At 52.6% G+C, this 27,654-nt stretch overlaps 11 protein-coding genes across 11 annotated transcripts; 3 read left to right on the top strand and 8 right to left on the bottom strand.

Moving 5' to 3' along the window:
* Positions 1–585: 585 nt before the first annotated feature.
* On the bottom strand, positions 586–1,549 carry AYO20_01802 (hypothetical protein; the record flags this gene model as incomplete). The annotated part of the gene is made up of 2 exons (XM_022640108.1): positions 586–1,342; positions 1,410–1,549. The coding sequence occupies 2 exons, from the start codon at positions 1,547–1,549 to the stop codon at positions 586–588; spliced, it is 897 nt and encodes a 298-aa protein (XP_022504063.1).
* An 859-nt stretch (positions 1,550–2,408) lies between these two features.
* Positions 2,409–3,588, top strand: AYO20_01801 (hypothetical protein; the record flags this gene model as incomplete). The annotated part of the gene is made up of 3 exons (XM_022640107.1): positions 2,409–2,673; positions 2,764–3,244; positions 3,393–3,588. 3 exons carry the CDS (start codon positions 2,409–2,411, stop codon positions 3,586–3,588), a joined length of 942 nt encoding a protein of 313 aa, XP_022504062.1.
* A 792-nt stretch (positions 3,589–4,380) lies between these two features.
* AYO20_01800 (hypothetical protein) lies at positions 4,381–5,249 on the bottom strand (the record flags this gene model as incomplete). The annotated part of the gene is made up of 3 exons (XM_022640106.1): positions 4,381–4,470; positions 4,569–4,655; positions 4,749–5,249. 3 exons carry the CDS (start codon positions 5,247–5,249, stop codon positions 4,381–4,383), a joined length of 678 nt encoding a protein of 225 aa, XP_022504061.1.
* A 972-nt stretch (positions 5,250–6,221) lies between these two features.
* On the top strand, positions 6,222–7,013 carry AYO20_01799 (hypothetical protein; the record flags this gene model as incomplete). Its single annotated transcript, XM_022640105.1, has 4 exons — positions 6,222–6,239; positions 6,342–6,470; positions 6,646–6,713; positions 6,821–7,013. The coding sequence occupies 4 exons, from the start codon at positions 6,222–6,224 to the stop codon at positions 7,011–7,013; spliced, it is 408 nt and encodes a 135-aa protein (XP_022504060.1).
* Positions 7,014–7,569: 556 nt separating this feature from the next.
* Positions 7,570–8,688, bottom strand: AYO20_01798 (hypothetical protein; the record flags this gene model as incomplete). The annotated part of the gene is made up of 1 exon (XM_022640104.1): positions 7,570–8,688. The coding sequence occupies one exon, from the start codon at positions 8,686–8,688 to the stop codon at positions 7,570–7,572; it is 1,119 nt and encodes a 372-aa protein (XP_022504059.1).
* A 683-nt stretch (positions 8,689–9,371) lies between these two features.
* Positions 9,372–10,385, bottom strand: AYO20_01797 (hypothetical protein; the record flags this gene model as incomplete). The annotated part of the gene is made up of 1 exon (XM_022640103.1): positions 9,372–10,385. One exon carries the CDS (start codon positions 10,383–10,385, stop codon positions 9,372–9,374), a length of 1,014 nt encoding a protein of 337 aa, XP_022504058.1.
* Positions 10,386–11,134: 749 nt separating this feature from the next.
* Positions 11,135–11,818, bottom strand: AYO20_01796 (hypothetical protein; the record flags this gene model as incomplete). The annotated part of the gene is made up of 1 exon (XM_022640102.1): positions 11,135–11,818. One exon carries the CDS (start codon positions 11,816–11,818, stop codon positions 11,135–11,137), a length of 684 nt encoding a protein of 227 aa, XP_022504057.1.
* A 788-nt stretch (positions 11,819–12,606) lies between these two features.
* AYO20_01795 (hypothetical protein) lies at positions 12,607–18,551 on the top strand (the record flags this gene model as incomplete). Its single annotated transcript, XM_022640101.1, has 6 exons — positions 12,607–12,801; positions 12,868–15,603; positions 15,688–15,901; positions 15,956–18,151; positions 18,200–18,382; positions 18,448–18,551. 6 exons carry the CDS (start codon positions 12,607–12,609, stop codon positions 18,549–18,551), a joined length of 5,628 nt encoding a protein of 1,875 aa, XP_022504056.1.
* An 809-nt stretch (positions 18,552–19,360) lies between these two features.
* Positions 19,361–22,665, bottom strand: AYO20_01794 (hypothetical protein; the record flags this gene model as incomplete). The annotated part of the gene is made up of 4 exons (XM_022640100.1): positions 19,361–20,231; positions 20,306–22,168; positions 22,216–22,403; positions 22,450–22,665. The coding sequence occupies 4 exons, from the start codon at positions 22,663–22,665 to the stop codon at positions 19,361–19,363; spliced, it is 3,138 nt and encodes a 1,045-aa protein (XP_022504055.1).
* Positions 22,666–24,316: 1,651 nt separating this feature from the next.
* AYO20_01793 (hypothetical protein) lies at positions 24,317–25,365 on the bottom strand (the record flags this gene model as incomplete). The annotated part of the gene is made up of 2 exons (XM_022640099.1): positions 24,317–25,254; positions 25,305–25,365. 2 exons carry the CDS (start codon positions 25,363–25,365, stop codon positions 24,317–24,319), a joined length of 999 nt encoding a protein of 332 aa, XP_022504054.1.
* Positions 25,366–25,921: 556 nt separating this feature from the next.
* Positions 25,922–27,388, bottom strand: AYO20_01792 (hypothetical protein; the record flags this gene model as incomplete). The annotated part of the gene is made up of 1 exon (XM_022640098.1): positions 25,922–27,388. The coding sequence occupies one exon, from the start codon at positions 27,386–27,388 to the stop codon at positions 25,922–25,924; it is 1,467 nt and encodes a 488-aa protein (XP_022504053.1).
* Between the last annotated feature and the right edge of the window lie 266 nt (positions 27,389–27,654).

The raw sequence follows: 27,654 nt of genomic DNA, 5'->3' as shown, positions 1-27,654 counted from the left end.
TTGGTTTTGGCATTTAGTTGATATCTGATATCTCACATCTCACATCTGACGTTTGACACCGACATCTGACGTCGGTGCTGAGTGCTGTGAGATGTGAGGTGGCGTCGCTAATAGACGTGTAGATACCTTTCTAGGGAAGAAGGTATGAAGGTAAGAGGGTAAGAGAATGAAAGCGGACATTTCAAATCCAGCCATGTGGTGACCCCAGTCCACCTACATACATATGTATCTGGGGGTCTACCCAGGCATCTCCCCTAGCATTAGCAGCGATATAGACATTGACACCGACATCGACATCGATACCGGCACAGTCTTGTCTGTCAGACTACGAGATTATCGAGGAAGTAGTGGCACCAGCGGCAGTGAGACATCGGGCCACATGTGTCCCCGTTCAATTGAGTTCCCTTGACCACCCATGCCATGTTGGTACGGCGACTTGCACCCTCCGCCTCCGTCTCCGTCTCCGCCTCCGCCCGTCATACTACCAGAACCACGTACCAAACTATGCGGCCATGGCCTCCTCCATGCAAATCAATCCCCCTCTCTTCGAGGACGGACAGCAATATCAACGGAAATCCATCAAACTCATGGAACCCTCGCCATCACTCGCTGGATGCACACCTCCTTTGCTTCCTTCCTGATCTCTTCGCTGGCATTGGACTTGAGTTTCATCCCCGTGGCATCGGTCCCGGTGTCCACGGGCGTTTCGGCGAGGAGCTTGAATCCCAGTCGCTCATACGCCCGGATGGCTTGCGTGGTGGTCGTGTCGAGAATGACAGGACGGTCGGGGAACTCGGCGAAATGCTGCTCGACTTGATGCCGCAACAAGGCCGACGCGTAGCGTTTCCCGGCGTACTTGGGGTTGCTGGCAATCATTTGGACGAAAGCGCACTCTTCTTCCTTGAACCCACGGGGCTGCAGCTCCGGTAGCGTGCGCGTCCACATCTTGCGGATGTTCTCCTCAAAGATGAACTCGATGCGGTAGAAGCCCCTTGGGCCGTAGTGCCATGGGAGCATGAGGCCCAAAAATCCCGACTGCCACAGTTTGCCGAGCTCGAATGGTCCCATCCGCTTGTGTGGAGGCAGCCAGAGCAGGATGGCACCTATATCGGTCTGCGTTGTTGATGTTGATGTTGTCGCTTCTGCGACGTTGTCGTCACCATCCGACGTGTTGATCTCAGCGACGAGGACCGAACCACCAATTAGCCTGGTCGCACTTATCAAGCTCCGATAGAAGCGGACTCGAGTCTTCTGCAGACTGGTCATGTGCGGTTTGCTGGTGGGCGTGCCGATCATGACAGGCTCCAACGGTTGCGAAACGCAGTGGAACCAATTGTGATTCCTAAGAAGCGTCAGCTGGTCTGGTCTGGTCCGTACCCATCCCTCCTCCTCATTCCAGAATGACGTACCACAGCGGAAGAAATGCATTGCACAGTATTCGAGATAGCATGTCATCTTCTTCTAGCTTAGCGGGTCGGAAAATAGGAGGCGCTCCTATGGGAGGGTCTCCCGGGGACTCATCAACCCGATTCGCACCCTCGCCATCCATGTTTCGAGCGGTGCGCCAGCGCGATTGACGTCTGAAAGTTTTTCAAGAAGTGAAGAAAGAATAACAGAAAAAAAAGAGGAGAGATGAGAAACGCACGACCTTGAGAGTCGAAAGATTGAGACAACTTAGGCCTAGCTAGGCCTCCAGCTATTGGTACTTACTAGGCCATTTGCGGACGTCGGAGACAAGGCAGCAACGAATCCAATTGGCGGAAACAACCAAATCCAGAAAATACGAGATACGGCCAGACAAGCTTTACTCGTACAGCACAAGCACAGGTTGCAATTCCAAGCCTTTCATGGACGACGTGTTCGATCCTGAAGGACGAGCTGTAAGCACGATGCATGCGAATAGTGCTGACGACAGCAAAGACATGGAATGGACACGTGAGTATGTAGATGGTTCGCGTATGTAGAAAGGAAGGGGGTGTTTGGAGGTTTATATACTCAGTACTAGTTTGGAGTGCTAAAAGAGGCGTGTAGTGGGGCTCTATAATATCGCCCTCATTCAGCCAATGATGCATATTTCATGTAGGGCGGCAACATCCCCTTCCCAAAATAGGCGGAGGCGCGGGCCTAATGACCACCCGGTCTCTCGATCAGGGTTCAACAAGTCGAGGTCGACAAACGCAGGCGGCGAGAAACAAGTTCACAACTCATCAACCCTTCCACCATCTCCCAGATTCAAACCGGTCAGCTGTATAGCGGAGCCCCCTTCACTACTTTTTCAGTTCTCGCCTGTCGTTCAGATATACTTGCTGTTTTGGTCTCTCCTCTGCTCCTATTAGACGTCCACGCGATCTCATCCCATCCCAACCCCATCCCTACCTTTTTGTCATCTCTCCACTCCCTCCGCAACCATGAAAACGCCCGTCTATTCCCTGTTACCGCTTCTCTTGTCATTATCAAATCTCGTCACCTCTGTAACAATAGACTGTCAAAACATCCGGGTCGACGGCAAGAAGTTTGACCTGTCGAAGCTCGCGGGCCGTCATTCCGTCACTGTCCACGACACATCGAGACCGCCTGCGGAATACAACACCACATGGACCATTAACCTTTGCGCGCCGTTGAAGAAGCTGGAGGGTATAAGAGACCAGGATCAATGTCCCGGGGGAACTCGAGGTAAGCTACCCAAGGTCCAGCGAATCGACTGGGGTTGCGCAAGAGTCAAGGTGCCAATGGTCACGAAATGATTTTAACGTTTGCGGATAGTATGCGGTGTCGTCCAATCCTGGAACCCTGCCGATGATCCGGACAAGAAACACGTCCAAGTCGAGAATGTGATTCCCATTGCGGGGAACTTCGAATCCAGCACGGGTGCCGGTCTGGATCCCAAGGTGACCAGGTTGAAAACGCAAGATTCAAACTCGGACGGTCTCCAGATTGAGCTGAATGGCGGCAATTACAACAAAATGAAGCAAAAGGCAGTGGTGCAATTGACGTGTGACAAGGATCGGAGCGGGAACGAAGAGAAGAAGAAGCGCGATGACCAGGACAAGGACAAGGACAAAGACAAGGAAGAGCAGCCGAGCACCTCGAGCTTGACGTTTGTGAGCTACGGGCCGGTCGAGGGAAAGGACAAGATAGAGGTTCTGAGGCTCGACTGGCGGACAAAGTATGCTTGCGAGGACTACGCCGACAGCGACGAAGCGAGGAGGAGCGGATGGGGTTTCTTCACCTGGTTTATCCTGCTGTATGCCATCCCTTCCCCCTTCCAGCCCAATCACTTTTTCTCCTTTTTCCCTTTTGCACTGGACTCCCTCTCCCACCCTTCCCCGAATGTTTTGTGTCCTATCCTATCTTGGATGTATGTAACTAACCAAGTCCTTCGCCACAACTAGTGCCTTCCTCGGCATCGCCGCCTACCTTATCTTCGGCTCCTGGCTGAACTACAACCGCTACGGCGCTCGGGGCTGGGACCTGCTCCCGCACGGCGACACGATCCGCGACATTCCCTACCTCTTCAAGGACTGGTCGAGAAAGGTGATTGATACCGTGTCCGGAGGCGGTTCTAGAGGCGGGTATAGCGCTGTATAAATCAGAACTTTGTTATTTTTTTCCCCTTTCTCTTTCTTCGCCCTCGCGCGCGCTTCCTGCCCTACCCTGTTTTTTTAAAAAAAGACTGACATCGGATTTGGTGGCGTGGAGTTTTTTCGTCTTGTTCCTCTATGGGAGGGAGGGGAGTCATTACCCTGTCTGTTCTGTGGTGTGGTGTGGCGTGGTGTTATTTGCGTTGGTACCTACCACATGGAATGGTATTGTTTTGTTGGTCCCTGGGTCTCTGGGTACATGGATTGGTAGGTAGGTAGGTAGAGGGGTAGGTAGGTAGATAAAGACTCCGTCCACCCACTCATCCATACAAACTACCATCTATCCAAAAGCAAAGAAAGGTTCTTGACCTCAACTTACATGGACCATAAGGGATCGATCTGTGTGCGGACAAGAAAGTAAAGGGAACGAAAGGAAAGGAAAGGAAAAGCGCCCGTGTCTTAATCTCGCATAGTACGGCGCCTTGGGGTTTGAGGGTTTTCCTTTGTTCGATTGTTCGTAAATATCCATTTATCGATTTTTGTTGTATATATTATCCAGTAGTACTGTATTACTGTATCACTGTACTCTGGTCAACGGTTTCATAGCGCATTCGAGATCCCCCTTTCTCTCTAGCCATAGCCTCTGCCAAATAACTCTACGTTGCTCGCGACGCTCTAGCCGCTCTCGATCCTCTGGTGCAGGCGGATATAGATCCAGTGGCCGCAACCAATGGTCCCTCAATGATCCTCTCGGATGCTGTATATGCGTTGTGTATGTGTATGCATATGCGGGGAAGCTTCACAGTAACTGTTCCTCTCCGGGGACTATGTCGCCGAATTTCTTTGCCGAGCCGTGACTTCGGGCGACGATGCCATAGGCCGGGAAGTACTGCGGGAAGTCCAAGTCAGTGTGATTCTTTTTGTTGGAAAAACAACGCGTCCTCTGCATAATGAGAGCAGGCGTATAGTAATATCAAACACACGGACCTTGTCCAAGTACGGAAGCACTTCGGCCGTGCCGGGCGTGTTTCGCCAGTCCTTCATCAGGAACATGGCAATGCCGAACATGCCAGTCTAGAGTGTTTCGGTCAGCCTTCCGAACGACCAAGAGAGCCACCGTGGAGAATTCTCTAGACGTTGATTCCTGGAAATGGCGTCGGGGCTTACCAAGTGCACGCCAGCATTCTCCATCCTCCGGTTCGCATCCTCGGCCAGCTTGGGCGTCGCCGTTCCGCTGGCTTCAGTATTCGCCCACACCGAGTACCCGGCCTCTCTCAGACTGAGTGCCAGGAACATGGTGCACACCTCTGTGACGATGCCGCCCAGGATGACTTGCTTGCGGCCTGTGGCTTCCACGGCGGCGCGGAAGTCAGGGTTGTCCCAGGCGTTGACCTCGCCGTTTCTCCTGATGAAGGGGGCGTTGGGGTACATGTCTGTGATTTCCTTGGGCAGAGGGCCGTTGGGGCCAGTCTCGGCAGAGGTCGTCAGTATGGTCGGTAGGTCGAAGAGCTTCCCCAGCTCGGCGTGGGCGAGGACATTGTTGCGGAACTCGGCAGTGGTGTAGTCCTTGACGAGCTGCAGAAGGCCTAGTTGGTGGTCGACGATCAGCAGGATCGCTTTGTCTTTGTCGAGACGCTCGAACTTGTAGGGTGGTTGTTGGTAGGCCATGACTGCTGTATATCTGGATGTGAGTGAGTCTGGCTGTGTCCTTGAGATGTTAGATATGGTATAGAACTGGACTTCGGCGCGAGTGGGTTTCGATATGATGAAGACAAACCACGAGAGAGGCAATGTATAGCAGTATATATACAGTATTCACCATTTACTTCCTCGTCCTTGACGCCATACACAGTAATCACATTGCGTCCCGAGTGCCTGTCGGATTCTGGATACACATTGGGCGGGTCGAGTTGGCATACACCTAGCAAAACAACCCCAGCCGCATGAGGCTTCACGAAAAGGGCCCTCGACTTCCCGCTTGAGGCTAGATTCGAGGCTTTCATGACTAACGTCTCCCGTGCTTGACACAATGCAGAGCGGAGCTCTGGTGTGGTAATCTTGGAGTAAGGACCCCGTAGTGGATGCCCCTCAAGCAAATGAAGCCCCAAGCAGCGCTTGACCAATGTAGATTTGTGCTCTGTTCCATGGTCTGTACCTTGCGGGCTTCATACGTAAGGACGAGGTGCTGAGTAACTGGGCGTCTGCAGGGGAAAACAATGACATATTCATGACCAGTCATGTGTGTACGGGTCGACATGTTAAGCTGCAATGCATATGAGCATCGTTACAAGGTGCTGAAGTCAACATATGTTCATATTGTGTATTGAGGGAAGAAGGAGAGTAACAGGATTCGGTGGTTTCGATGCTTTTGAGGCGCAGAAATAATCAGTGCGGCTAAGCAGTTAATGCGCAGCCGTACTCTGTTCTGCGGACCATACTGCCACATGGCGCATTATCTGTCGAAATGTCCCATCACAATATCAACCGTACAATGGTCCCCGTTTCCATGAAAACTGTATACGGACCGAATCTAAGGACTAGAAACATCCCAATAAGTCTCTCCAATTTCCCTCTCTCCTGCGTGTCACCAGTCATCCAATCCTGGGTGCCGGCCCGAAACAATAACCGACCACTTCCATCATGCTATCAAGAAGAGTTGTAAGTCCCACCTGTAAACCTATCCCAAGAGTTTCGTCTATAACTACGCCCCTTGGTATATCACTGGATGGGTGAGTCTCTGACTCATTTTGGGTGAAACAGCTCTCAAAAGAGGAAGAATCAGAGTCGATGGACGCCGAAGTCACAAAGGAAGACCAGGAAAAGATCAACACCTTTTCGAGACTGCATAATCGGAGTAAGGCCCTGGAGGAGGAGTTGGGTTTGAAACAGGTAAGTCGGTATCTATCCTTGGCTCTTGGACGGCTGTGGTTGTCGAAGAGGTCTTTAGAGGACGTGAAGAGGCCATGGTTCATGAGGAAAAGCTGGTCACGCAAGAACATCGTGGCTCAAGGCAAGAGATGGAAACATCTTCCAAAATCAATCCACTAATCCATGTCCACTGCAGAAAGACAAAGAAGACCTCGAAGAACTGTCCACCGAACTCGAACTCGCCGACGAGGACTCACTGATCCCGTAAGTCCCCTCTTGCCTCGTTGTTCCCCCCGGACGCCGTCATCATTCTTCTCACAACATTTTTTGTCTTTTTCGCATCCTGCATACTAACGCACCATCATACCCAGATACAAGATCGGCGACTCGTTCATGCACGTCCCGCTGGCCGAGGCGCAGGAGCTGCTGGCGACCCAGACGACCGAGATCGACAGCGAGGTGTCGACGCTCGAGGAGGAACTCGAAACCATCAAGGACCAGATCCGCGGGTTGAAGGCGCACCTCTACGCCCGGTTCGGCAAGGGCATCAACCTCGAAGCCTAAGCACCTTTTTTCTCTCTTTCTTTTGTGTTCCTCTTCGAACAATAAAAAGTAGGGGAGGGCTTGGTGCTGTGGTGGGAAAATACCGTGATGAGAACTACGACATGATCAATCAATTCACGCGACTGGCGACGAGTGAGGCAAGAACTGGGCGGCGTACGTTCATCACAATGTAGGCGCTCCCAGAATGTGGATGCCTAGGGTTCCCACGAGAGCACGGCCGACGGCTGGATACTTCGATCTTAGAGAGAAACGAACCACGAGGGAAGGGTGACGGCGTGAAAGAAGCGAATCATCAATCCTTGCTTGGTTCTGGTATCAAAAGACTACATCGAACGACCGATCGCCTCTCGTTAGTTCCAAAAGTCTATCTATATATACCCACTGGACATTCCAATACCGTGCCGGCGGAGAATGTTACAGGGAGCAAACCACACAAAGACAAGTCATTCCGTCCACCGATCGCACCGATCCGCGCAAAAATCTGTAGGCAATCCTCAATCCAATCCAACACAAAAGCCAAAGCCGGTGCCTCACTCCCCGAACAACATGTAAAATCCTATATCTTACTAGCCGTCGGCTTCTGCTTCAGCCTGACAACGCCCTCTTGCGTACACGTCGCAATCAAAACTCCGTCTTTGCTCCAGATCCTCTGCATGACCAACCCTCTCCCGTCGCCGGCCCATGGACTATCCATCTCGGTCAACATCCACTCGTCCGCGCGGAACGCCCTCGGGTTGTGGAAAAATATCGTGTGGTCCAAGCTGACCATCATCCCGATGCTGCGCGTGTCCTCGTTGTTCAGCGCCATTTCTTCGTGTTCCGTCGTCTCGTCCTTGGCAATGTCTTCGAGGTACTTGCGCATTTGTTTCTTCTCTTCTTCCGAACCCCTGAAGTTGGAGAGACTGCGTTCGATGTTGCCGGGGCTGCCGAAGCGCTGGAGGCCGTGAACCCGCGAAACCGTGCCGATAAAGTACGAATCGCTCATATACGCCAGCGCGCTCAGGTGCGCTTGGTGGTTGTCGCCCGGTAGGTTCGCTCTCTGGCCGGACTGCAGTTCCTCCTCACGGATGTTTGGCGGACAGTCGGAGATGCGGCCGCGAGCGCGGATCCATTGTCGCAACTTGCGCTCCGAAGGCGGGCCGTTTCGGTTCGTGATGGGCACGCGGACTGCCTCGAAGGGCCGGTCGCTGGACCTCACGTTCTGGCGGTCCGTGTCGGCGTTCGGCGGCGGGGTGACGTCCTTGGGCATTTGGAGGGCGTGTTGGACCGTCTCTTTCCCGCCGGAACCCGCCTTCATGAAACTCAGTGTCGTCGTGAAAATACATTTGCCCCTCTGTCGCGCTTGCACCGTCCGTGTGATGAAGCTCTTCCCGTCCCGGACTCGTTCCACGTGGTACAAGATGGGGATCTCGCTGTTGCCGGCAAGCACAAAGTAACAGTGCATGCTATGCACGGTGAAATCGGGTGGGATCGTGGCCTGGGCGGCGGACAGACACTGGGCGATGGCCGCGCCGCCATAGATGCCTCTTGCGCCGGGAGGGTGCCAGAGAGGGCGAGCGTTGGTGTAGATGTCAGGACCGATGTCGATGAGCGGCAGGAGGGACAGGACATTCTCGATGGGGGAGTGATGGGGGAGGGATTTCGGAGGTTTGATGAGCGTTGCGTGCTTGGACATTGTTGCAGCAGAGGAGGAGGTGTGCTGTCGAGGAAATGTTCGTGAGAGGAACACAATCAAATGAGCCTCTGTCTATGCCTCAACTCAACGCGGATGTGAGGGAGAAATGTGATAGGGTCGAGTGAGGCAGACGGGGACGATTGCTCCCATTAATTAAATTTGGCCCCAAGGCTTTTGCTGGGAATTGTAATATTGCCTTCGTCAGAGGACAAGACAAGCCTGAATAGCCGAAGTCGACAAATCATCCAATGTTGAGCCAATTTACATATGATGGCCGTGAGACATCAAGGGCGTTGGTTCGGCGATGGGAATCATTGGTTCAAGTCGCCAAAGAGCCGAGGCTCATCGCCACCAGATTCCGTGAATGCGATTTTAGCACCGAGACGAAGATCAGGACATGGCTCGATGGGATCTGGCCAACACCCCCATGTCATGCACCATTGAAACGACAGAGACGATCTGCACCAAACTACCTTGGAACCTAGTTCAAATAAACAATCCATGTAAAATCCACCGGATTGACCCAAGAGCTGCAAAATATTCCGGCCGGTACCCTGTAGCCTCGTACATTTACATATCAAATCCTGTCAGAAATCCCATGTAAACCAATGGATCCTTCCATCAGTCCGAAACGCCTCGCTAAAGTCCAGATTTCTTTTGGCACAGTTCAATCATAACCTATGCTATGCATACCTCGTCGAACCATTCCAGACCGGATTCGGAGAATAAGAAAATGTTTGAGACTGCGAGGACCCTGGAGTGTGGGGCCACGTCCCCAGATCGGTTCCCGGTGTCAGCAGGATTGAAGATCTCTCAATCTCTTCTCGTCGCCGCTCTCGGACATCCCTCGAGGTGCTGCTCTCAGCGGTAGGGCTTCGCTCCCTAGACAGCTTGTTCAATACCTGCCATTTGCTGCTGCTGGTGGGGAGACTGCCGCTACGGGGTCGAGTGCCAGGCTGGACCACTTCCAATCCATCAGCGGCCGCATCTTCGCCGGGCAAGGTGATGTGGTAAGTGCTCTGAGAGTGTCGGGGGTTGGGTGACTCTGCCGGATCTCGAGTGAGTAACAGTCGTAGGAGCTGTCGACGCTGTGCCTCATCTTCAGGTATGTTATTCGCGGTCCAGTGTGTCATAGGTATTAATTCTGCCGTGGAGGCAGCGTCACCGTAGCTGACGTAGGAACTTCTATCCCATCTTGGAACATGTTGCCTCCTCTGCTTGTCCAACTCCTTAATTTTGCTTATCCTTCTGTATGTAATATAACTGAGGATTCCAGACCCAATCGTTGTAGCACACGCAATGATCAGCGGCACGTAGATGTACACCTGGGTCGGAATAGGGAAATGCTTGTGAAGAGCATGGTTCATGACCGTGACAAAGACACCCATAAAAGAAGAGGTCAATATCGGGAGTAAAACGGCGTCGAAAAGAAAGAGTAGGCTGCGACTGAAATATGCGACGGCCGTGATGGCACTATAGCCGAGTAGGAGGAGCACTGAGGCGAGAGCTGTCAGAAAGGCGCGTGACACTTTAATATTATCTTCGGCAGACGTGAAGACGAGTGAGAATACAATGTATCCGCCTAGAGCGAGCCATGAGGCAGCGATGGCAATGGTTCGAAAGTACCATGGCAGTGCATCACGTTCCGTGTAAAGATCGAAAAGGGTCTCTCGCATTCGCTGGTAGTTGCGTTGCATCCTCCTTATGAGAAGCGGCAGAGCAAGTCTCGAGGCATTCAGAAGAGAATGTTGGAACTGTATGAGATGGGAAGTGTGCAAATGATGGTTCAAAATTCTTCGGCTGGTTGATTGTGTGGCTGCTCAAGCGAGGCTTAGACGCCTAGAAGGCAAAGAAGAGGAGAGAACTGGCCGTTCAACCAAGCATTGCAACAATCTGTTTCATCTAAAAAGCTGCGTGGAGGCCAGCAGCAAGAAGAGGAAGAGAATGGGCTGACGCCGAGAATATAGTGAGAAGAAGGAATGAGACATCATGATTGCGCCTGCGCTCCAAAGCAACGCCATCCAGGTCGCATCGTATGGAGGCGTCAGGGCGCGAAAGTCAATTATTCCTCGAGGCCCCCGTGAGCCGGCAGCACCGGGACAAGCGGTAAGGCTGGGGGGAAGGCAAAGGTGGGTCGAAGCAACTGAAATGGGGGAGTGTTGCGGCGCTCTTATAGGCTGGAACGTATCTGGGATTAAGGATGCAAGGCCCCAACGACGTAACGATAGGCCCTAAAATAAATGTGGTAGGGCTGGTCGGAACCCAGAACATGCCCAGACCGAGGGCGATTTGGGCGACCCAGAGCGACCTTGCCTGGAAGTCACCACACTCAAATTGCGGCTAACACGTGCAAACATGGATGTCCATCCCCAACTCCGCCCAAACAAAACTTCCGCAGGCACACCTTACATCGCAGACGCCACATCTATCTTCCTACATCAACCCCTCATCTTGTCTTCTTTGGGCCGTTATCTTGCGAGGCTCTCTGCAGCAGCTCGTCATTGACATATGCACTATATGTCCCTCGGAGTCCAAGCACAAATGCAATCGCCGATGCCACTCTCAACACCAAATGTGTGACCGCCCAACTAAGCCATCCATTGTCATTTCCAATCAATACCGGCCAGTTGTCCCACGAGTCAAATATGCAAAACAACTGCAATGCCACGATCCAGTGCTCAACCCACTTCGTAACCCATCGAGGGATCATGGCGGGCGATGTGTATAAGGAGCTGGGATGAGCTTCTGTCAGGAACGAGTTGAGCATCCGGAAAAAGATCTCCTTTTGACCGTCTCTAGGCATGGTCCATTCTCGGACCACTAGGTCTTCCCCGTCGTCATCACCTGCAACCCGGTGCCATTCATGGACTGTATATCTCGGTACTTCGATCGCACCGTCCTCCGCTCTATAGACCCCAGATCGAGCCCCGAGTTTGACAAAGGCGCGTCCTTGCAGAATCTGGAGAAATTCGGTGTGAGTCTCGTGCCAGTGTGGACCAGAAGTCCAAGTAGAACCAACAGGCACAGTGATCGTCACACAATCAGCGCTTGAAAGGTCGTAGGTGACGGCCGCGGGACCTGTCCGCCTGAACACCGTGATGTTGGATGTCTGTTGTCTCCTGATTGCCATTGGTATAGCAGTTCGACTCTGTCAATCCCCAAAATCTCGAAATCGCGATGGATCTCTTATAGGTCTTCCTTGCAGACCGTTTAGAGGCTGACAAAGGCACACACGGTCCCAATTCCGCAACGCAACCTACCGAGTTCGGCTACTAGTGAAGATCATGACTGATTTAGCACTCCATGTCTTCGGTGCTGAGAAGTCAAAGGTCACTGACGGAAAGTGGTCCGGACAGATTCTTTCATACTATACATTCTCAGCGAAAGGAAGCCTGCTGAAGCATGTTGCCAGAGTTCAGCCTCACCCACCCCCTTTCGAATGGCCAGGTCTGCCTGCGTCTTGATGTCGCAAGCGACCCCAACTCTTAGCCCATGGGGCCGGCCACGTGAAGGTTTCTGATTCAGTGCGAACCCCTCGCATTGCCAACCCAAGGATGAAGGCAATTGGTGATGGTCAACGGACTAGTACTAGGCAACGCCTCATTGCACGACCGGGACTCAGAGTCCCAAGGTATACGCCTTGCTTCATGCGCCCGATCTCTGCCTAAGAATCACTTGATTGGGTTCCTCAAGCCTCTGTCTCAATGCGTCCGCCATTCCAACCGTCTGCAGGCTTGCCGAAGGACGCCTCGAGACCCTCATGGCCCTGTTTACGGTATTCCCAGATGCCCCCTTGGCGGCTTTCAGGTCAAAATCTCTCTTATCCCAGCGTGATACTCAAACTGATGGCGGTCTTTGATTTTTACTCCCCAACTTCCTGTCCCTGAGTTATCCTGATGAGTTCATCTTGGTCGCCCGATGCTGGCACATAAGTCTGCACGAATTCGCCAACTGTCCGGTGGTCTGTACGTTGAGGAGCCGGCTGCTCAACGGATCAGCCTCCAGCCACGTTTTCGAGTCGAAACCATCAGTCAACATGATAAATCATTCGCTGAATCTGTTTTGAAAAGGGAGGCATCCGCTGTCCGGGGATCTCAACATCTACTTCGCAGGGTAAGATCAAAGTTAAGCCGGCCGGACAAGGCTGTGACTTTGACCGTGCTATATAACCACGTCCAGGCCAATGGCTCGGCCGAAGTTGCTCAAATCTACATTGACAGACTGTTCCTCGATGCCGTACAGTCAAATAAACAGCTACAGGTTCCAGATGTTCTGCTTGGCACCGCTGAGAAGAACGCGAACATCAACCTTGTCCGCCTGCTTGCGCCTTTCACTGCCATCGAGGCTGTCAGTGCCGTCCTTGAATATGCTGTACTCAGCCAAAACCTACAGCTTGTTACTGCCCTGTTGGAGTACGGTGCGGACCCAAACTGTATAAGTCACAGTTCTATACTTCGACTAGCTGAGACCAACTGCCAACTTCTTCATGTCATTCTTCGCGCTCCAAAGCAGCTCCGACACGAGACGTTCGGAGATCTATGTACCACTATTGTTCAAAAGGAACTCTCAAACGCTCTCAGGATCGTTCTTCGCAGCATCAAAGACTATCCCACATTCCACGACTCGGGTCCTCGAGACCGGGACAGCCTTCTGGATGCAGCGATCTGCTGCTCTGATAAGAGCATCTTTTTGAGCATTGCCGCGTCTACCTCTGCATGGCCTTTGAGGGATCCTGGTTTGTTTTTGCATGTGTTAGACTCTCCAGCGATAGATCCCCTGCAGGCTAAGGATATGGTAGAGGCCCTGCTCTGCCTGAGTGATATGTCGTCCGGGTCTCAATCAAGTCCAGAGATCGAATCATTTTACTGCCGTTGTGTACAAGAACGGCATGAAGATATACTTCGGCTGATGGTAGCCTACGGTGTCCCTGTCTCGGCGGAGCCTCTAATGCTCGCATGTCAGAACCATGACGAAAATATCCTCGACATACTCTTGGCTGGTCCTATACAAAAGGAGGAGCAGGTGGCAGCCCGTACCTCGGAACTACAAGGCGCAATACAAAGAGCGATGTGTCGAAAGATCCTCAAGCGTCTGCTTTCTGGAGGTGCTAGAGGAATCTGGAAAAATGAGGAACTCATCGCAGCGGTCTCGCGTGGGGAATTTCAATGGATCGAGACACTGATCAGCGCAAATGCTTCAGTGGACTACCACAACGGCGCGGCCCTTCTCGAAGCTGTTTCACTGGGACATGTTCGAGTTGTACAAACGCTTCTATCTCGTCCTGTCTCTCTCTCGAGCTTACAAGCTGCCTTTCCAAGTATCGCCCAGCTTGAAGCCTTGCCGCGACGACTCCTGACGAAGCTTTTCATCAACCAGGGAGTCTCTGGCGGTTGTGTCGACTATGCTCTCAATACAGAACTTTGCAATTATTCATATCACAGAGATTCTGAGATAGTCGATATATTGATTGGATCAGGAGCTTGCTGCAATGCTGTTGCCCTCACAGTCGCCTTCGAACACAAAGACGCGGCCACGTTCGACAAAATAGCCCTCTCCAGAACAAAACTCCACGAGTCTGTTACGGAATGGTTCAAAAGTTGGCACCGCATGCTGCTCTTTCATGTTCAGCAGGGAGACGAATACTCGAAAGCGGCCTGCTCATGCCTCAAGATGCTCTTCAGGAAACTACAGACCGTTGAATCACTTTGTGATGCTCATGAAGGTGACCGGCAACTCGAATGCTTCCATCAATTCCTGGAACATGGTGCTGCGGATCTTGATCTACTCTCAGCATGGCTAAATTGGACACAACACATGAACAGTATCACACTGACTGAGATTGTGCTGACGGCAGCTTGCTTCTGCGATACCAATAGACTGCACCTGATCATGAGATCCAAACCACTGATTAATGAGTCGCCCTTACATTCGAGTACCTGTATGCAGAACCTCAACCTGGATCCTCAAGCAAAAAAGGCGAATATATTCCCATCCGTCCAAATCCCTCCACTTCGTCAGGACGTTATTGAGTTCTCAGACACAAGAAGTGCCGACAACCTCAAGATCCTTTTTCGCCAGTATTTCCACGGTGGTTGTGAGAGTCACCTTGCAACGAGACTCCTCCAGAGACACCTGGAACACTGTACACAAGCAATCGCCGAAGGTGATGTCTGGCCGCTTCTTACCCTAGAATTTCTTCTGTCTCAACCTGTTGAAACCACCCTGCCAGAATTCAGCTCCTGTTTGTACATGGCCATTGTGTCTCAACAATGGCTCGTTCTTGGACTACTTCTTGATCGGCAACTACCACAGGAGATGGTTGCCCGCTTCTTTCTGGTCGACACATCCCTGCTCGCACCTAGCGCGATCCAAGTTCTTCTTGATTCCAAAGCAATGACATACATGGACGACGACTTTTACTATGGGCCGGTGCAGCAAACTTTCAATCATGCCTGCTTTGCGCAAGACCGAGAAATGGCCATCCTCTTGTGCTCCAAATCTCGCTGCAAAATGCGCCTCAGGGATGTACTACTGCCTGTACTGCAAGCAATTGATGCGTCGGACCTCAGCTATGTTTCTACTTTGATCGGAGCAACATCCTTTTCCAAAGATGATCTTGAGGTACTTTGGAAGCGTGTCAGTCATCATGACCAAAAAGATGACTACCTCGCCTTTGTGGACGTATTGCTCAAAGCCGGTGCTGACGGGGTTTCAGTTGGTGACGCCCTCATAGCAGCCGTGGAAAGAAATAACGAGCCTCTCGTCGTGCTCATCCTGGCGCAATGGCAGGCAAATCGGTCGCTACAGTATCGCGAAGAGTTTGACTACAACGAACGCCGGCCAGCTCCCTCGACGCCAGACCTTGGGCATAACATCCAATACTTCTCAGCACTCGCCCACGCTCTTACGATCGCGGTTTGTCTAGACCGAGCAATCCTTTGTCGGCACCTTTGCAGAGCTGGAGCTCCATTGGTATACCAGGGACAATCACTGATTCAGGTTGCAGTGGCCAAGGGAAGCTACACCGCTCTTGTAGAGATGATCATATCCTCGGAGACACGTCCTGACTTCAATGGAGTTGTCAATTTTGCACTGGTTCAAGTCGTGGTGCATAACCGTGGAACCTGGGTGCAAAGTCTGGTACAACTTGGTGGATCAATCGAAGCATACGACTGCGAGTGCCTGAAATTTGCGGCGCGATCTGATCATCCTGGTATGTTGGCAGTACTTCTGCGGTATATTACAACACTGCCTGCCTTTCACGCAGTCTGCCAGATACTTCAAGGTCGTCTTGCGGCGTACCAAGGCGACCTGGACACTATTTGCGCCATGTTCAAACAACTCCACGAAACAGGATTCCAAGAGAAGGCGTGGTACGATGAGGCACTTTTCTCATTGTTGGCACTCCAATCAGCCAATCTGGATCATGTCAAAGTTTTGCTCGATTGCGGAGCGTCTGTTGAGTATAGAGACGGTGCAGGCATGATACGACTTTGGAGAGAAGGCAATGTGCAGCTCTTCCCGGACCTCGTTGGCCACTGCAGTCGGCAATCTGTCAGAACAAAGCTGTTCACAGAGGCATGGGGCGAATATCTACAACAAGAACAGAATCATCCTGAGGAAGCTGCGAATATGCTGCTCGTCCTAGGAGCTCTTCTTGAGACAGATATACCCCAGGGCGCACGCGATATGGCGCTGGATGCGATCGCTCGGGTCTGTCATGACAAAGTCAACTCTATTGGGATCATTCAACTATTACTGGAGAAAGGGGCTCGCTTTATTGATGGAGCCGGGTTGTCACTCTATCAGGTCTGCCGCTTCGATCACCCACCGGTAACCTCCCTGGTTTACCACAGTCGTCCACACATCCGAACTCGTTTACTGGCTCTCCACCACCTCTTCCGAAATCAAGGACTAGGCTCTTCTATTGTCACAAGAAGAACCGGCCAAGAGCCAAATCCATCAGACCAAGCTTGTATCTACAATATCAACTTCCCTGCGTCAACCGCGCAAAACTTGGACCTAGAAACCTCCGATGTTGTCAACTTGATGGGTTCCATATTGAATCCCAAGGTTAGGACCACGGGGACTAGCTTGATGTTTACTTTTTTCTTCATGCTGGGGGGTCTTCACGTGTTCTCGACTCAAAGTTGTTCAGATCACAATCGCGATGATGTGGAGCAGCTGTTCGTTGCTGCTATATCGAATTCAGAGGTCAAAGAAATGGATGATCGGATCGAATTCCTACTCAGGGTAATGCAAATTGAAGCCCCTGCTCTAGCAGACGCGACTGCAGGTGCCTCCAACCTCACTTTGAAACAGAGCTCACTAGATAAGCTACTCTTATTGTCGCTACAAAACAAGAAATTCAGCCTCGCCAGTACGCTCTTGGATGCTGGTGCCGACCCGAACACAAGAGATGAAGACGAACGATCGGCACTGTTCCTGGCCACATTGGAGAAATCTCTCGATACAATGAGGGATTTGATCGGGAATGGCGCCGAAGAGGACGATGGAAGTCTACACGTCTCGACTTGTTGGCAGCACCATGAAGCAATGCAGCTGCTTCTCGAGGCAGGCCACGAACCAGGCTACTGCTCTGAACACTACTTTGGAGCTACGCCGCTCGAAGCTTTCTTGCGATTCAGCCACTCCGGAGCAGCACATGAGCATTTCGAAACGACGCTCGCGGTGCTGCTGTGCGAAGCCGAGGTGCCGACCAGCTTCTGGGCAACTGAACCTAATCTAATGTCTCTGGCTCTAATGGGACCTTGGCCATATAAAATGTTCAGCGCACTGCTGTGCTATCTGCCTCCGGGGCTGGTTGAGCTGCCGCTCATACGTCAAGACCGCTTCATGTTTTCTCTTCTCAGCTTTGTCGAAAGAGGAGAGGATATCGAGTTATCTGATCTCGAGCGGGTCGAATTGTCCATAGTTTTGGAAACATCAGGATTCGAGCGGACATTTTATGCTGCTGAGGGAGATCAACCCGAAGACGCCTTTAACGTACCAGAACACCTCGAGATTCCGGAAGTGAGAGCACGCCGTCGTGCCTGGAGAGGAAAGGACTGTGCTGTTTGTGGCGACAAGGCTCCTGACGCAAATAGGATCCACGCAGCCTTGTCTCCGCCATGTGAAGAGAAACATGGGTGGGAGAACGACATCATCTGCACCGACTGCTTACGAGGATATCTCGAATCGCAAATGTTTCCACAGGGGGGCGACAAGTTTCCCTCTGCGAAGGTAAAATGCTGGGCTACCAACTGCTCCAAAACCCTCGACCACTCGGTTATCCAATCCCTTGCCCAGTCTGAACGGTTCACCATCTACGATGCCGCTCTGGCTCAAATGCTGCTGAACGACGGGGAAAATATGGCCAAATGTGCGAAACCGAAGTGTATCGGAGCTACTTGGCTCGGGGACGAAGACAAGAACACAACCATCTTCGCCTGCGACGTATGCGGTGAGTTTACTTGTATACAGTGTAATCAGCTGTACGACATGCATCGAGACGAGCCCTGTCCTCAGGGTGATGAGGCCCGAGGCATCGAGAGACGGAGGGAAGAGGAGGCGGCCACGGCAGCCCTGCTGGCCCAGGGAAAGAAATGCCCCAAGTGCAGACTGCCGTTTGAGAGGATCGAAGGGTGTGACCACATTGTTTGTGGCAGAGACGCGCACTCGAGCGCGAGAGGCCGTGAGTGTCTACCCCCTTTTTTCTCAGCTTCCGCCCCGTCTCTTTTGCTGACTTTTGGTTCTTAGTTGGCTGTGCATTTGAATTCTGTTATGTCTGCGGCGCAGACTATAACGCCATTCGCACACAAGGGAACACGGCGCATGCTAGGAGTTGTACCCATTATGCATGATATATGTATTGACGCAGTAGGCAGGAGACGACGTTCTGTTTGTGCAGTGGGACAAGGATATTTAGAGGTTGCCCTGCCCCTTCCCCTGCCCCTGCCCCCATCGTAATTACACCTTATCAAGTCTGATTAGATACATATTTACGGCCTCGAAATATACACATACATACATCACAGGACCACGAGTACGAGGCACTCCCGAGGATCACATACCCACCTGCCACCCTGTGTCTATGTCCCCGTCCCCGTCCCCGTCCTTGTGAGGAAATTACTTACCGCTTTTTTGCTTTTCGTAACAACCTCTCGGGCGAAACTACGAGGGTGTACTCGGTACTTACTGCAAGGTACATACCTAGGTGTCTAGTGCAGGTACCCTGTCACTCCTGTGTAGGTATGGGAAGATGAGATGGATGGATGGAACATCGCCAGCATCGCTAGCACCACCGGCGTCTCTATTTGTTGGGTGGGTTTTTTTGGGTATAATTACTACTTGAGTTCTCGGTACCTCGTACTTGGTTCGAAAGTAGTTTTTTTTTGTTCTGGTCATATCAGTGTTTTTCTCGTTCCTTCCAGCGTAATCATTGGTAATGGAGCTTCCATTCCGGAGGTGCGGAGGGGGACGTCCATCCTTGAACCCGTCCATACAGTAGTCTCGTCTCGTCTCGTCTCGTTTCAGTCATAGAAGCTAGATCAGATCACCCGGTCGATGGTGTCGATTTGCGCCCGAGTCTGCCGAGACAGCTTGGCTTGGGTTACCTGCCGGGCGTGTATGGGGCCACGGTGATACATGGATGGGTGTTGGATCTCGGTGCTCAATATCGCGAGCTCCCATACCCGCCGCCATAGCCACCACCTCCGTATCCCTGGTTCTGGCGTCTGTTATCGTCATCATTATCATCACCACCATGTCGACGTCGACCTTCGCTCTGGCCGTAGCCTTCGCTCTGGCCGTATTCATCTCGTCGTCCGAAGCGGCCGCCGCCACCACCACCGCCTCCGTACCCGCTGTCGCCTCCCCCGCCGTACCCATCGTCGCGACGGCTCGAGGATGAATACTGGTCTTGTCGGCTATCGCCAAAGCCGCCAGGCATGTCTCCGTAGGAGGACTGTTGCTGTTCTTGTTGACGACGACCGTATCCGCCACCACCGCCGCCTCCACCATAGCCGGAACCATAGGTCGACTCTTCCTGGCGACGCCCGCCTCCGTAGCCGCTAGACTCGTATCGTGATTCTTCCTCCCTACGACCATAACCGCTGGAACCACCATACGTCGTCGATTCTTCTTGGCGCCGACCACCATATCCACCTCCACCCCCTCCGGAGGAGTACTCGTCGCGGCGCTGCTCCTGGCGGCCGTAGCCGGAGCCATACTGGTTATTGTCATCGTTACGCCCGCCATATTGGCGCTCTTCGTGGCGTCCATAGCCTTCAGAGCTGCGACCACCGCCGTAACCGGAGCTTTCTGTCTCGTACTGCTGGCGTCTGCCGCTGCCGCTGCTGCCGTAAGCATCTGTAGAGTAAGGCTTGTCGTCTCGATCACGACGCTGTTTGCGGCGATCGTCATCACTGTCATCACTTTTATGTCCGTGGTGCTTTTCACGACGATGCTTGTCACGACGTTCATCTTTGGAGCTGTCGCTGTCGTCATCCTTGTCGCGCTTGTCGCGCTTGTCGCCATAGCGTCTGTCAAATAGCATGTTAGCTCCGAACCATTGTCCTCTCGTGTCGCCTTTACTGAAGCCGTGGCTTGTACATACCTTGTCTCCTCGTGATACCTGCCCTCGCTTGTCCGCTCCTGATGGTGCACCTCGCTCTGCCATCCACCGCTCGCGGTCTCGCGCTGCTCAAAACGATTATACTCCTCATGGCGTCTCTGGCCGCTAGGCTCAGTGGTTCTCGAGTATTGGGCCTGGCCATACCTATCGCCTGAGGATGACTGACCAAACTGCGTCACCGTCTCTGTGCGGGACCCATCCTGACGGTTGTAGGAATCGCGCTTATACGTCTCTTGGCCCTGGCTGAGTCCGCCGCCGAGGATATCGCCACCGATCTGTCCACTGATTTGACTCGTGAGACCGCCAACCAGGGAACCTAGGACGCCACCGCCGACTGCTGCGCCTGCCATTTTTCCGAGCTGGTCGCTTTGTCTAGAGACATTGGGTGGTCGGCCGCCGCTCTGACCTCCACCTCCACCCAAGGCAGAGCTAATGGCCCCAAGAGCACCGCCTGCAACGCCGGACTGATTTGAGTTGAAGTTGAGATTTGCCATGCCAAGAGGCCGGTTGTTTCCATGTCCGTGGTCCTTGACCCCGGGCTTGTGGTTTCGACCCGTCTCGACGCCACGACGATTAAGTTGTTCGCGTAGACCATCCTTTTCAGAGGAAGACTTCCCGCGCCACCATTCCTCAACAACGCCAAACATGAGTCGACGTCCGTCGCTAGCGCCATCCTGCCCATAGTCCCGCAAGGCAGGGTGGTGTAGAACGCCGGATATTATGCGATTCAGGGTTCGTTCGATGTCGATTCGTTCATCGTCCCAGCACGCAACGATCTGTGGGACCACCCACTTCACGGTTTGATGAGCCACCTTCCCCGCGGGTTCGTTGAGAATGTTGGAGAAGTGATCCTTTGAAAGCATAGAGTGGGTTGGGTCCGAGGAGTTGTCGTCGTTAAAGACAATGTGCTGCTGAGCGACACTGGACTGGATGATCTCGTTGGAGCCCGTGTTGAGTTCGTTCTTGACTTGGTTGATGATGGGTACGACGAAAGGAGCCAGAAGGCTGAACACAAATTTGTTGATTTCCTCCTGAATTTGATCGATCAGGTCAGGCAGGATCGGGATCTTCTCAATTGTTTCGGTGATGGACTTCATGATATCATCGTGCCATTCGATGATTGGGTAAATTTGCTTCTGCACGTCTGCCAGGTAACGAGCCCATTGTTCTGGTTGACGCGGAGTAATTCTGGAGTTTTGCATTTGTTGATTCAGAGCATTTTGTTTCAATTCACTGGCTTTGCCTGCTTGGTCTTTTCCACCAAACACCCCAGAAGGCAGCTTATTGAGGAGATCTTGCAGGATGCTATTGTCTTGGTTCCCACTTTGGTACTGTTGCAAGGTATCGTCCAATTCCTGGATTTCAGACTGGGTGGTCTTGTCGTCGAATTCACCGCAGACGGAGTGGAGGAAATCGACGCCGCCGAATGTGCCGGTGACGATTGGATAGACCGGATGACGCACTTCTCGAAGCTGAACGGCAGTACGGCGGCCGACATGAGGGAAAACATCACGTTCACCCATCTCGATGAGAGCAAGTTCAACGTAATTTGAGTGAGCAGCATAGTCTTCCAAGCAGTGGCAGCCCGTTCCGAGAAGCCGGAGCGCTTCGTAGAGGTCATCCTTGTTCTTGTTGCGTGCGTATTGTCGACCTAGCTCAATGCTCCTCCCGAAAAGTTTTCTGACCAGACCAGCAGACGTGTCAATGCCCATGCCCTCGGAAGCAATGTAGTTCTTCAAGCCAGTTTGTGGATTTATGGAGAGCTCTCGGCGTTCATCAACAGGGCCGCGGAGTCGACGGTCATACTGCCTGGCATCCTGGTTGTCCGCATAGTCCTTGGGGTTGCTGAGACAGGTTAGTGAATGTCTTGGCAAAAAATTCATCTATCTCACTCGATATGCTCCTCAGGTCGGTAGCACCCGAGTCTCTGGCTGGTGACTTCGAACTCGCCTGAGCCATATCCGAAGGACATGAATCCCAGGACCCAAAGGACGATGCGGATCGCTTCGGCGCTGACATACTTGACAGTACCTACGTCGACCGCCTGGCTGTAATCGCGCAACCAATTACCGAAGTAGACCTGGAAGCGGTTAATATACCCCGATTTCTATGGAACAACAACTCACTCTCTTGACATCAAGCTTGCCGAACTTCTTGCCGCCCATGGCACGCGAGGCCACGATGGTCAGTAAGGTGTCTTCGAGATCACCATGTCGCCAATTCTGCCCCTCAATTTTCGAAGTTGATCCGATATTGCCCGCACCAAAAGCGTGAGCAGGTCTTGCCAGCAAAATGATGCCGACCACACAGACAAGGATGATGTGTGTCGAGGATAGCGCCATGCTGGACGGCAGCTATGGAGATGATGTTTTTGTGTTTGGTTTCAGGTCAATTGATTCGTCAGGTAAGAACTGAAGCTCACGGCTCAACCGATGATGCCTCGAAAGAAAGAGAAACGACGACAAAGTTTGACAGGGTTTGATAGCCTTGGGGAGAAGCACCTTAGAGTATGAGACAGAGTGTTGCAAACAGCATGCGGGGCTGAAGACGAATTTGATGTCACGCAAGGAGGGGTCGAGGTCAACAACAAGTTGGCAGGTTGGATGTGAGGCTTGGAGGCCAAAGTGAAATTTCCCGCCGAATTTGGCCGGTCAGTGCCGCCGCTTTTGGAGGGGCTTCTGCCTGGGCCAAGACACTCGGCTGCGCTTCAGCCTGATGAAGTCGACTTATTCATGCTTCTACCACGTTGATTCGGGGGTCCCAGCCTGCTTTTGGAATACTCCACGAGATGCAATCCGGTGGGAACTCCTGAATCTACCCAGAAACGCCTCCACATACATTTCTCGACCTAGAGTAACAAGCAGCTTCTCTGTCCGTCCTCTTTGGGCGTAATCTCCGAGCATGGAGATGAAAGCACTATGGAGGTGTTCTACCCAACACGCGAACAAGTTGAAGAGAGCCTGAGGCGGCCTTTTGGGGACAACTAGCGGAAAGAATGCGAGAGTGTCTTTGGCCGGATCATGATGGCAGCGCACAACGTTTGGGGATATCCTCGCGTCAAAGGATCCGGGCTGGAGATCTCGCCCACGAGTATATTTCCAGGACGAATTTTCAGGTGTCTTGGACGAAGAGACGGCTACTAGACCGATAGCTGCAGGTATGAAGAACAATTATAGGACGTGGGACGGCCACTGATGACTTCAAAGCCGTGGGTTGGGCACCTCTTGGGAAAAATGGACCAGTTTTTTGGGCTAATGGGGCATACGTCGAACAAGAGCAGAGCAATTGCTGAGAGCTGAAATTTGGACGCAAGTCGATTCGGGTGGTCTTCGGTCAAGCTTTGCTCGCGGACCCGGACGACGTGTTCCATCAGTGTCGCTGCCTCGTGGAACCGTCCGTTGGCTCGCTACACCATCGCCAGCTGATACCGCGACTCCAGCCGGTGAGGGTTGTCCTCGGCCAAGGTCTGCTCGTTGATCCCGACGACGTGCTCTAGAAGTGCAATAATCGCCTTTTGAAATTGTCGAGGCAGGTGCTCCTGTTTCAGTAGGGTAAGGCCTGATAATGCACGACTAATTTTAGATCTTCGTAGACGCTATATACGGTGAAGCAGCTTTGGGGTGCACGGTCAGTGTGAAGGAGAGGGAGGAGAGTCGATATCAAAGCGGTACACTCGGGTGAGTCGCACGTGAGCTCCGAGCTGTTTTCCCTCTTTACCAGCCAGAGACCGATGTCTATTTAAACCCCCTTTCACGCTAGATGCGAGCTACGTTTCAATGCGCATTGTGATTCAAGCACAATCCCAACCCAAAGTAGCACACTCAGTTGATACACTGCATCATTGCCAACGAAATATCCTATGGGCTGTGAAAGGCGGGGGACTGGCACCTCAATGGTTCCATTTCTACGTTCCATTTCTACGTTCCATGCCAGCCAGGAAGGTAACGATGAGATTCCCGGAAATGCTCTTGGCACGGATGCAAGGCTGGAATGTTATGATGATTCTCCAAGCTGCCTCGGATCCTCACGCCTGGCCGTCATCCAGTCGCCCAGGGGCTTCCAGATGGCAAGCTTCTCTGCCGGCGTCAGCGTAGCTGCCAGTCCACTGGTGGAGGTGGCCACAAATGTCTTTGCCCCAGACCATAGCAACTTTCCGTCTTCCCAGATCCTTCCCAGTTGCATCTCCTCGTCTTGCCATCCCCAGTGGAAACTTGGGTCATTGAACTTCTTCTGGCCTTTCTTTGCCATCCAAATGGCTTCCCAGATGCCTTTCCCGACTATTACCACAGCCTCCGGTCTGTAGACGGCAATCTTTGCGTCGAGGATGGCAGCTCCTTCCTCCATCTCTTGCTTGCTCAAGCCATCGCCACTCCTGGTGGGCCGAGCACATATATTCGTATTTCCAATTTGATACAGGTCCATCAAGTCCCGTGTCTCGGACGGGAGATGCTTCTTGGGTGTAATGCCCGATGTGTGAAGGAGGTGCCAGAACCGATTGGAGGGATGGGCGTACGCATGGCCGGTTGCGGCTGTCATAAGCCCGGGATTGAGACCGATACAGACCAGGGTCAGGCCAGGCCTTAGACTGTCCACCAGGTTGTTGACCGGGCTGTATGGATCTTTTAATGATCGCTCCTTGGTCGTGGTCCTTCGCTTTTTCGATTTGGGCGTCGTAGGTCTCACATCGCCCGTCGAGGGCTTGAACCCAAGATCATTTTTCTCCCGTTTCACAATATTCCCATCGTCTTCCTCGTTCTCATCATCTTGTCGCACGCGGGACCGTTTTCTTGGAGACGGAGAGGCAGAAGCATTCTTCGACTTGAAGAGAATGGATGGACGTGGACTGGATAGTCGAGGGGATCGCCGGACGGTGTCTGACTGTTTCAATGGGGAATATTTGAATTGCTCCATGCGAGCCTTGAAGGTGCTGCCTGCCCGCAAAGTCAACTCTTGAACATCCAGACGAGTGCGGCCCTCATACTTTGATCCATGCTACGGCCGTCCAAATCAGCCTCTCCTGATCGCGTGGAGAGGTCATCCATCTTGGGTGTTGTATGAGCCATTGGCATTTGACGCTGGTGTTAGTGTCACACAACCAGCTGGTTTCGTGGTGTCACAGGCCAAGCCATTGTCGCCCCCTGCGAGACTAGCCAGTCTCTCGTCCTCGCCACAATGTCAAGCTGGCCGAAGACAAGTCCAATATGTTGAACACTGTGAAGGCGCCTCCTGCTACTGGCACGGAGGGACTGCAAAAGGCACTGGATTTCTCGCCAGAATAGCTACGTCGCATGGCACTAGCCTCTTTTGGTGACGAGACTCTTGCTGCTCTGTTGGAGTATCCAACCAGCCGCAAGACTGAAATATCAGGAATTATCCCTTTCAGAATACGATGCATCATGTTGTACAGTCATCTCATGTCGAACAGAATCGGAGTCGGAAGCATTTGATATGATCTCCCAACCACTACCTTCGGTGGCCTCGAACGAAACCTTTGGATCATTGACCATGTCAATGCGCCCGACCCTCAACAGCACTTGAGCGCACAGCATCAGTGTACCGAAGAGCTGTGCCTGAGCCCTGTCAGCCATAGCGGCGTACCTATAGTTTGACATGGACAGCCTTGCACTGTGTCATGTCACGCAATTCTTCAAAGCAGTCATCCCTTCCAATGCCAGATTGCTTGTATCCTCCGAATGGCATGCTGAAGAAGTGTGTCCCAACAGTATTTACCCAGACAGTTCCAGCTTCAATGCGACGTACCGCGGTCTGCATAGTCTTGATATCAGATGTGAAGACTGCGCCTGTCAGACCATAGTCGACAGCATTCACATCCTCGAAGAGCTTTTCTTCGTCGGTCCACTTCAAGATGGACACGATAGGTCCAAATACCTCTTCGTTGGCGATTCGCATTTTCTGAGTGACTCCGGCAAATATGGTGGGCTCGACAAAGTAGCCACCCTGCGTGTCGGTGCTGTCGGGGATTCTACCACCTAATAGGAGACGGGCGCCGTCATTCTTGCCAATTTCGACATATTTCAACACACGGGCCTGTGCTGCCTCACTGACTAATGCGCCCATTGTTGTCTTTGGATCGAGAGGGTTTCCGGGTCGGAACCTCTTCGCTATTTGGTCTTGGATCCGTTCCAAGATCTTGTCGTGGAGCGAATCGTGCAGGAAAACCCTCGAGGTCGAACCACAAGATTGCCCACACCAACCGAAATTCATTCCTGCGATGATAGCGTCCACGAGGCGGTTATGATCCGCGTCAGGATATGCAATCAGGGCATTCTTTCCCCCGAGCTCAAACGAGGTCAATTTCAACGTATCTGCCGCTGCTTTCTGGATCGCTTTGCCGGTAGGCACACTACCGATAAGCGTGACCTTACTAACAAGGCGGTGTGTCGAGAGAGTCTTTCCGCATTCGAGGCCACCGGATAAGACATTGAGGACTCCAGGGGGGAAGACGTCTTCCAGCAGCTCGGCCAAACGGAGTGCGGAAAGGGGTGCTTGTTCTGGGGCCTTGATCACCACTGTGTTGCCCATAGCAATGGGGGCTGCAAGCCGGTTGGCAGCGAACATAAGTGGATGATTAGAGGCGACAATGCGCGTTACCACCCCCAACGGCTCCCGGAGGGTGTAGTTGAAAGTTGAATCATCTAGATGAGTGGTCTCGCCTTGAACGGCTGGGATGAGGCCCGCAAACATGTCGACCGTGTCGGCCGCGAAAAGTGCATCGCCTCTCATCATGATGACGGGATTGCCCGTGTTGTAAGCATCGAGCAAGGCCAGCTCATCTGCATGTGTGCGCAGGATGTCGGCCACCTTCCTGAGCTTCTTGCCCCGTTCCAAAGAAGGGACTGCTCTCCAGGCCGGGAATGCAGCATGTGCCGCCTCTATGGCAGCGGCCGTGTCGTTCTCACCGGCAAAGGCGACTTTCCTGATGACTTTCCCGTCACCGGGACTGAATATCTCTCGATGGTCGCCATCCTGAGGCTCGTGCCATTTCCCGCCATAGAACAAGCCCCAGTGCTTGGGGAGACATTCTTCGAGGTTTGGTAGGGACATGTCGGTCGAGGCCACTGCGCTGGTTCAAGTCTTTCTGAGGTACCTTCTTGTATGTGAGGGCTTTTATAGTCCGGGTCTTATATGGCGCACTCGTTGCTTAATGCTATGGTGTCAGCAATTGAGGGATCTGACGACAGCTTTCCTCACGCATCTGTCCGGTCTTACAACCAGAGAGAGGTTGGACCGTAGAGCCTTTTGCGGTTCCCGGTTCGAATTTGAGTTTCCACTGTGCTTACATGTCCACATGTGATTCTTCATCTCTCAGC

The sequence above is a fragment of the Fonsecaea nubica genome (assembly GCF_001646965.1).
Source record: "Fonsecaea nubica strain CBS 269.64 chromosome Unknown Scaff7, whole genome shotgun sequence".
NCBI lineage: Eukaryota > Fungi > Ascomycota > Eurotiomycetes > Chaetothyriales > Herpotrichiellaceae > Fonsecaea > Fonsecaea nubica.
This window is presented reverse-complemented; position numbering and strand designations above follow the sequence as displayed.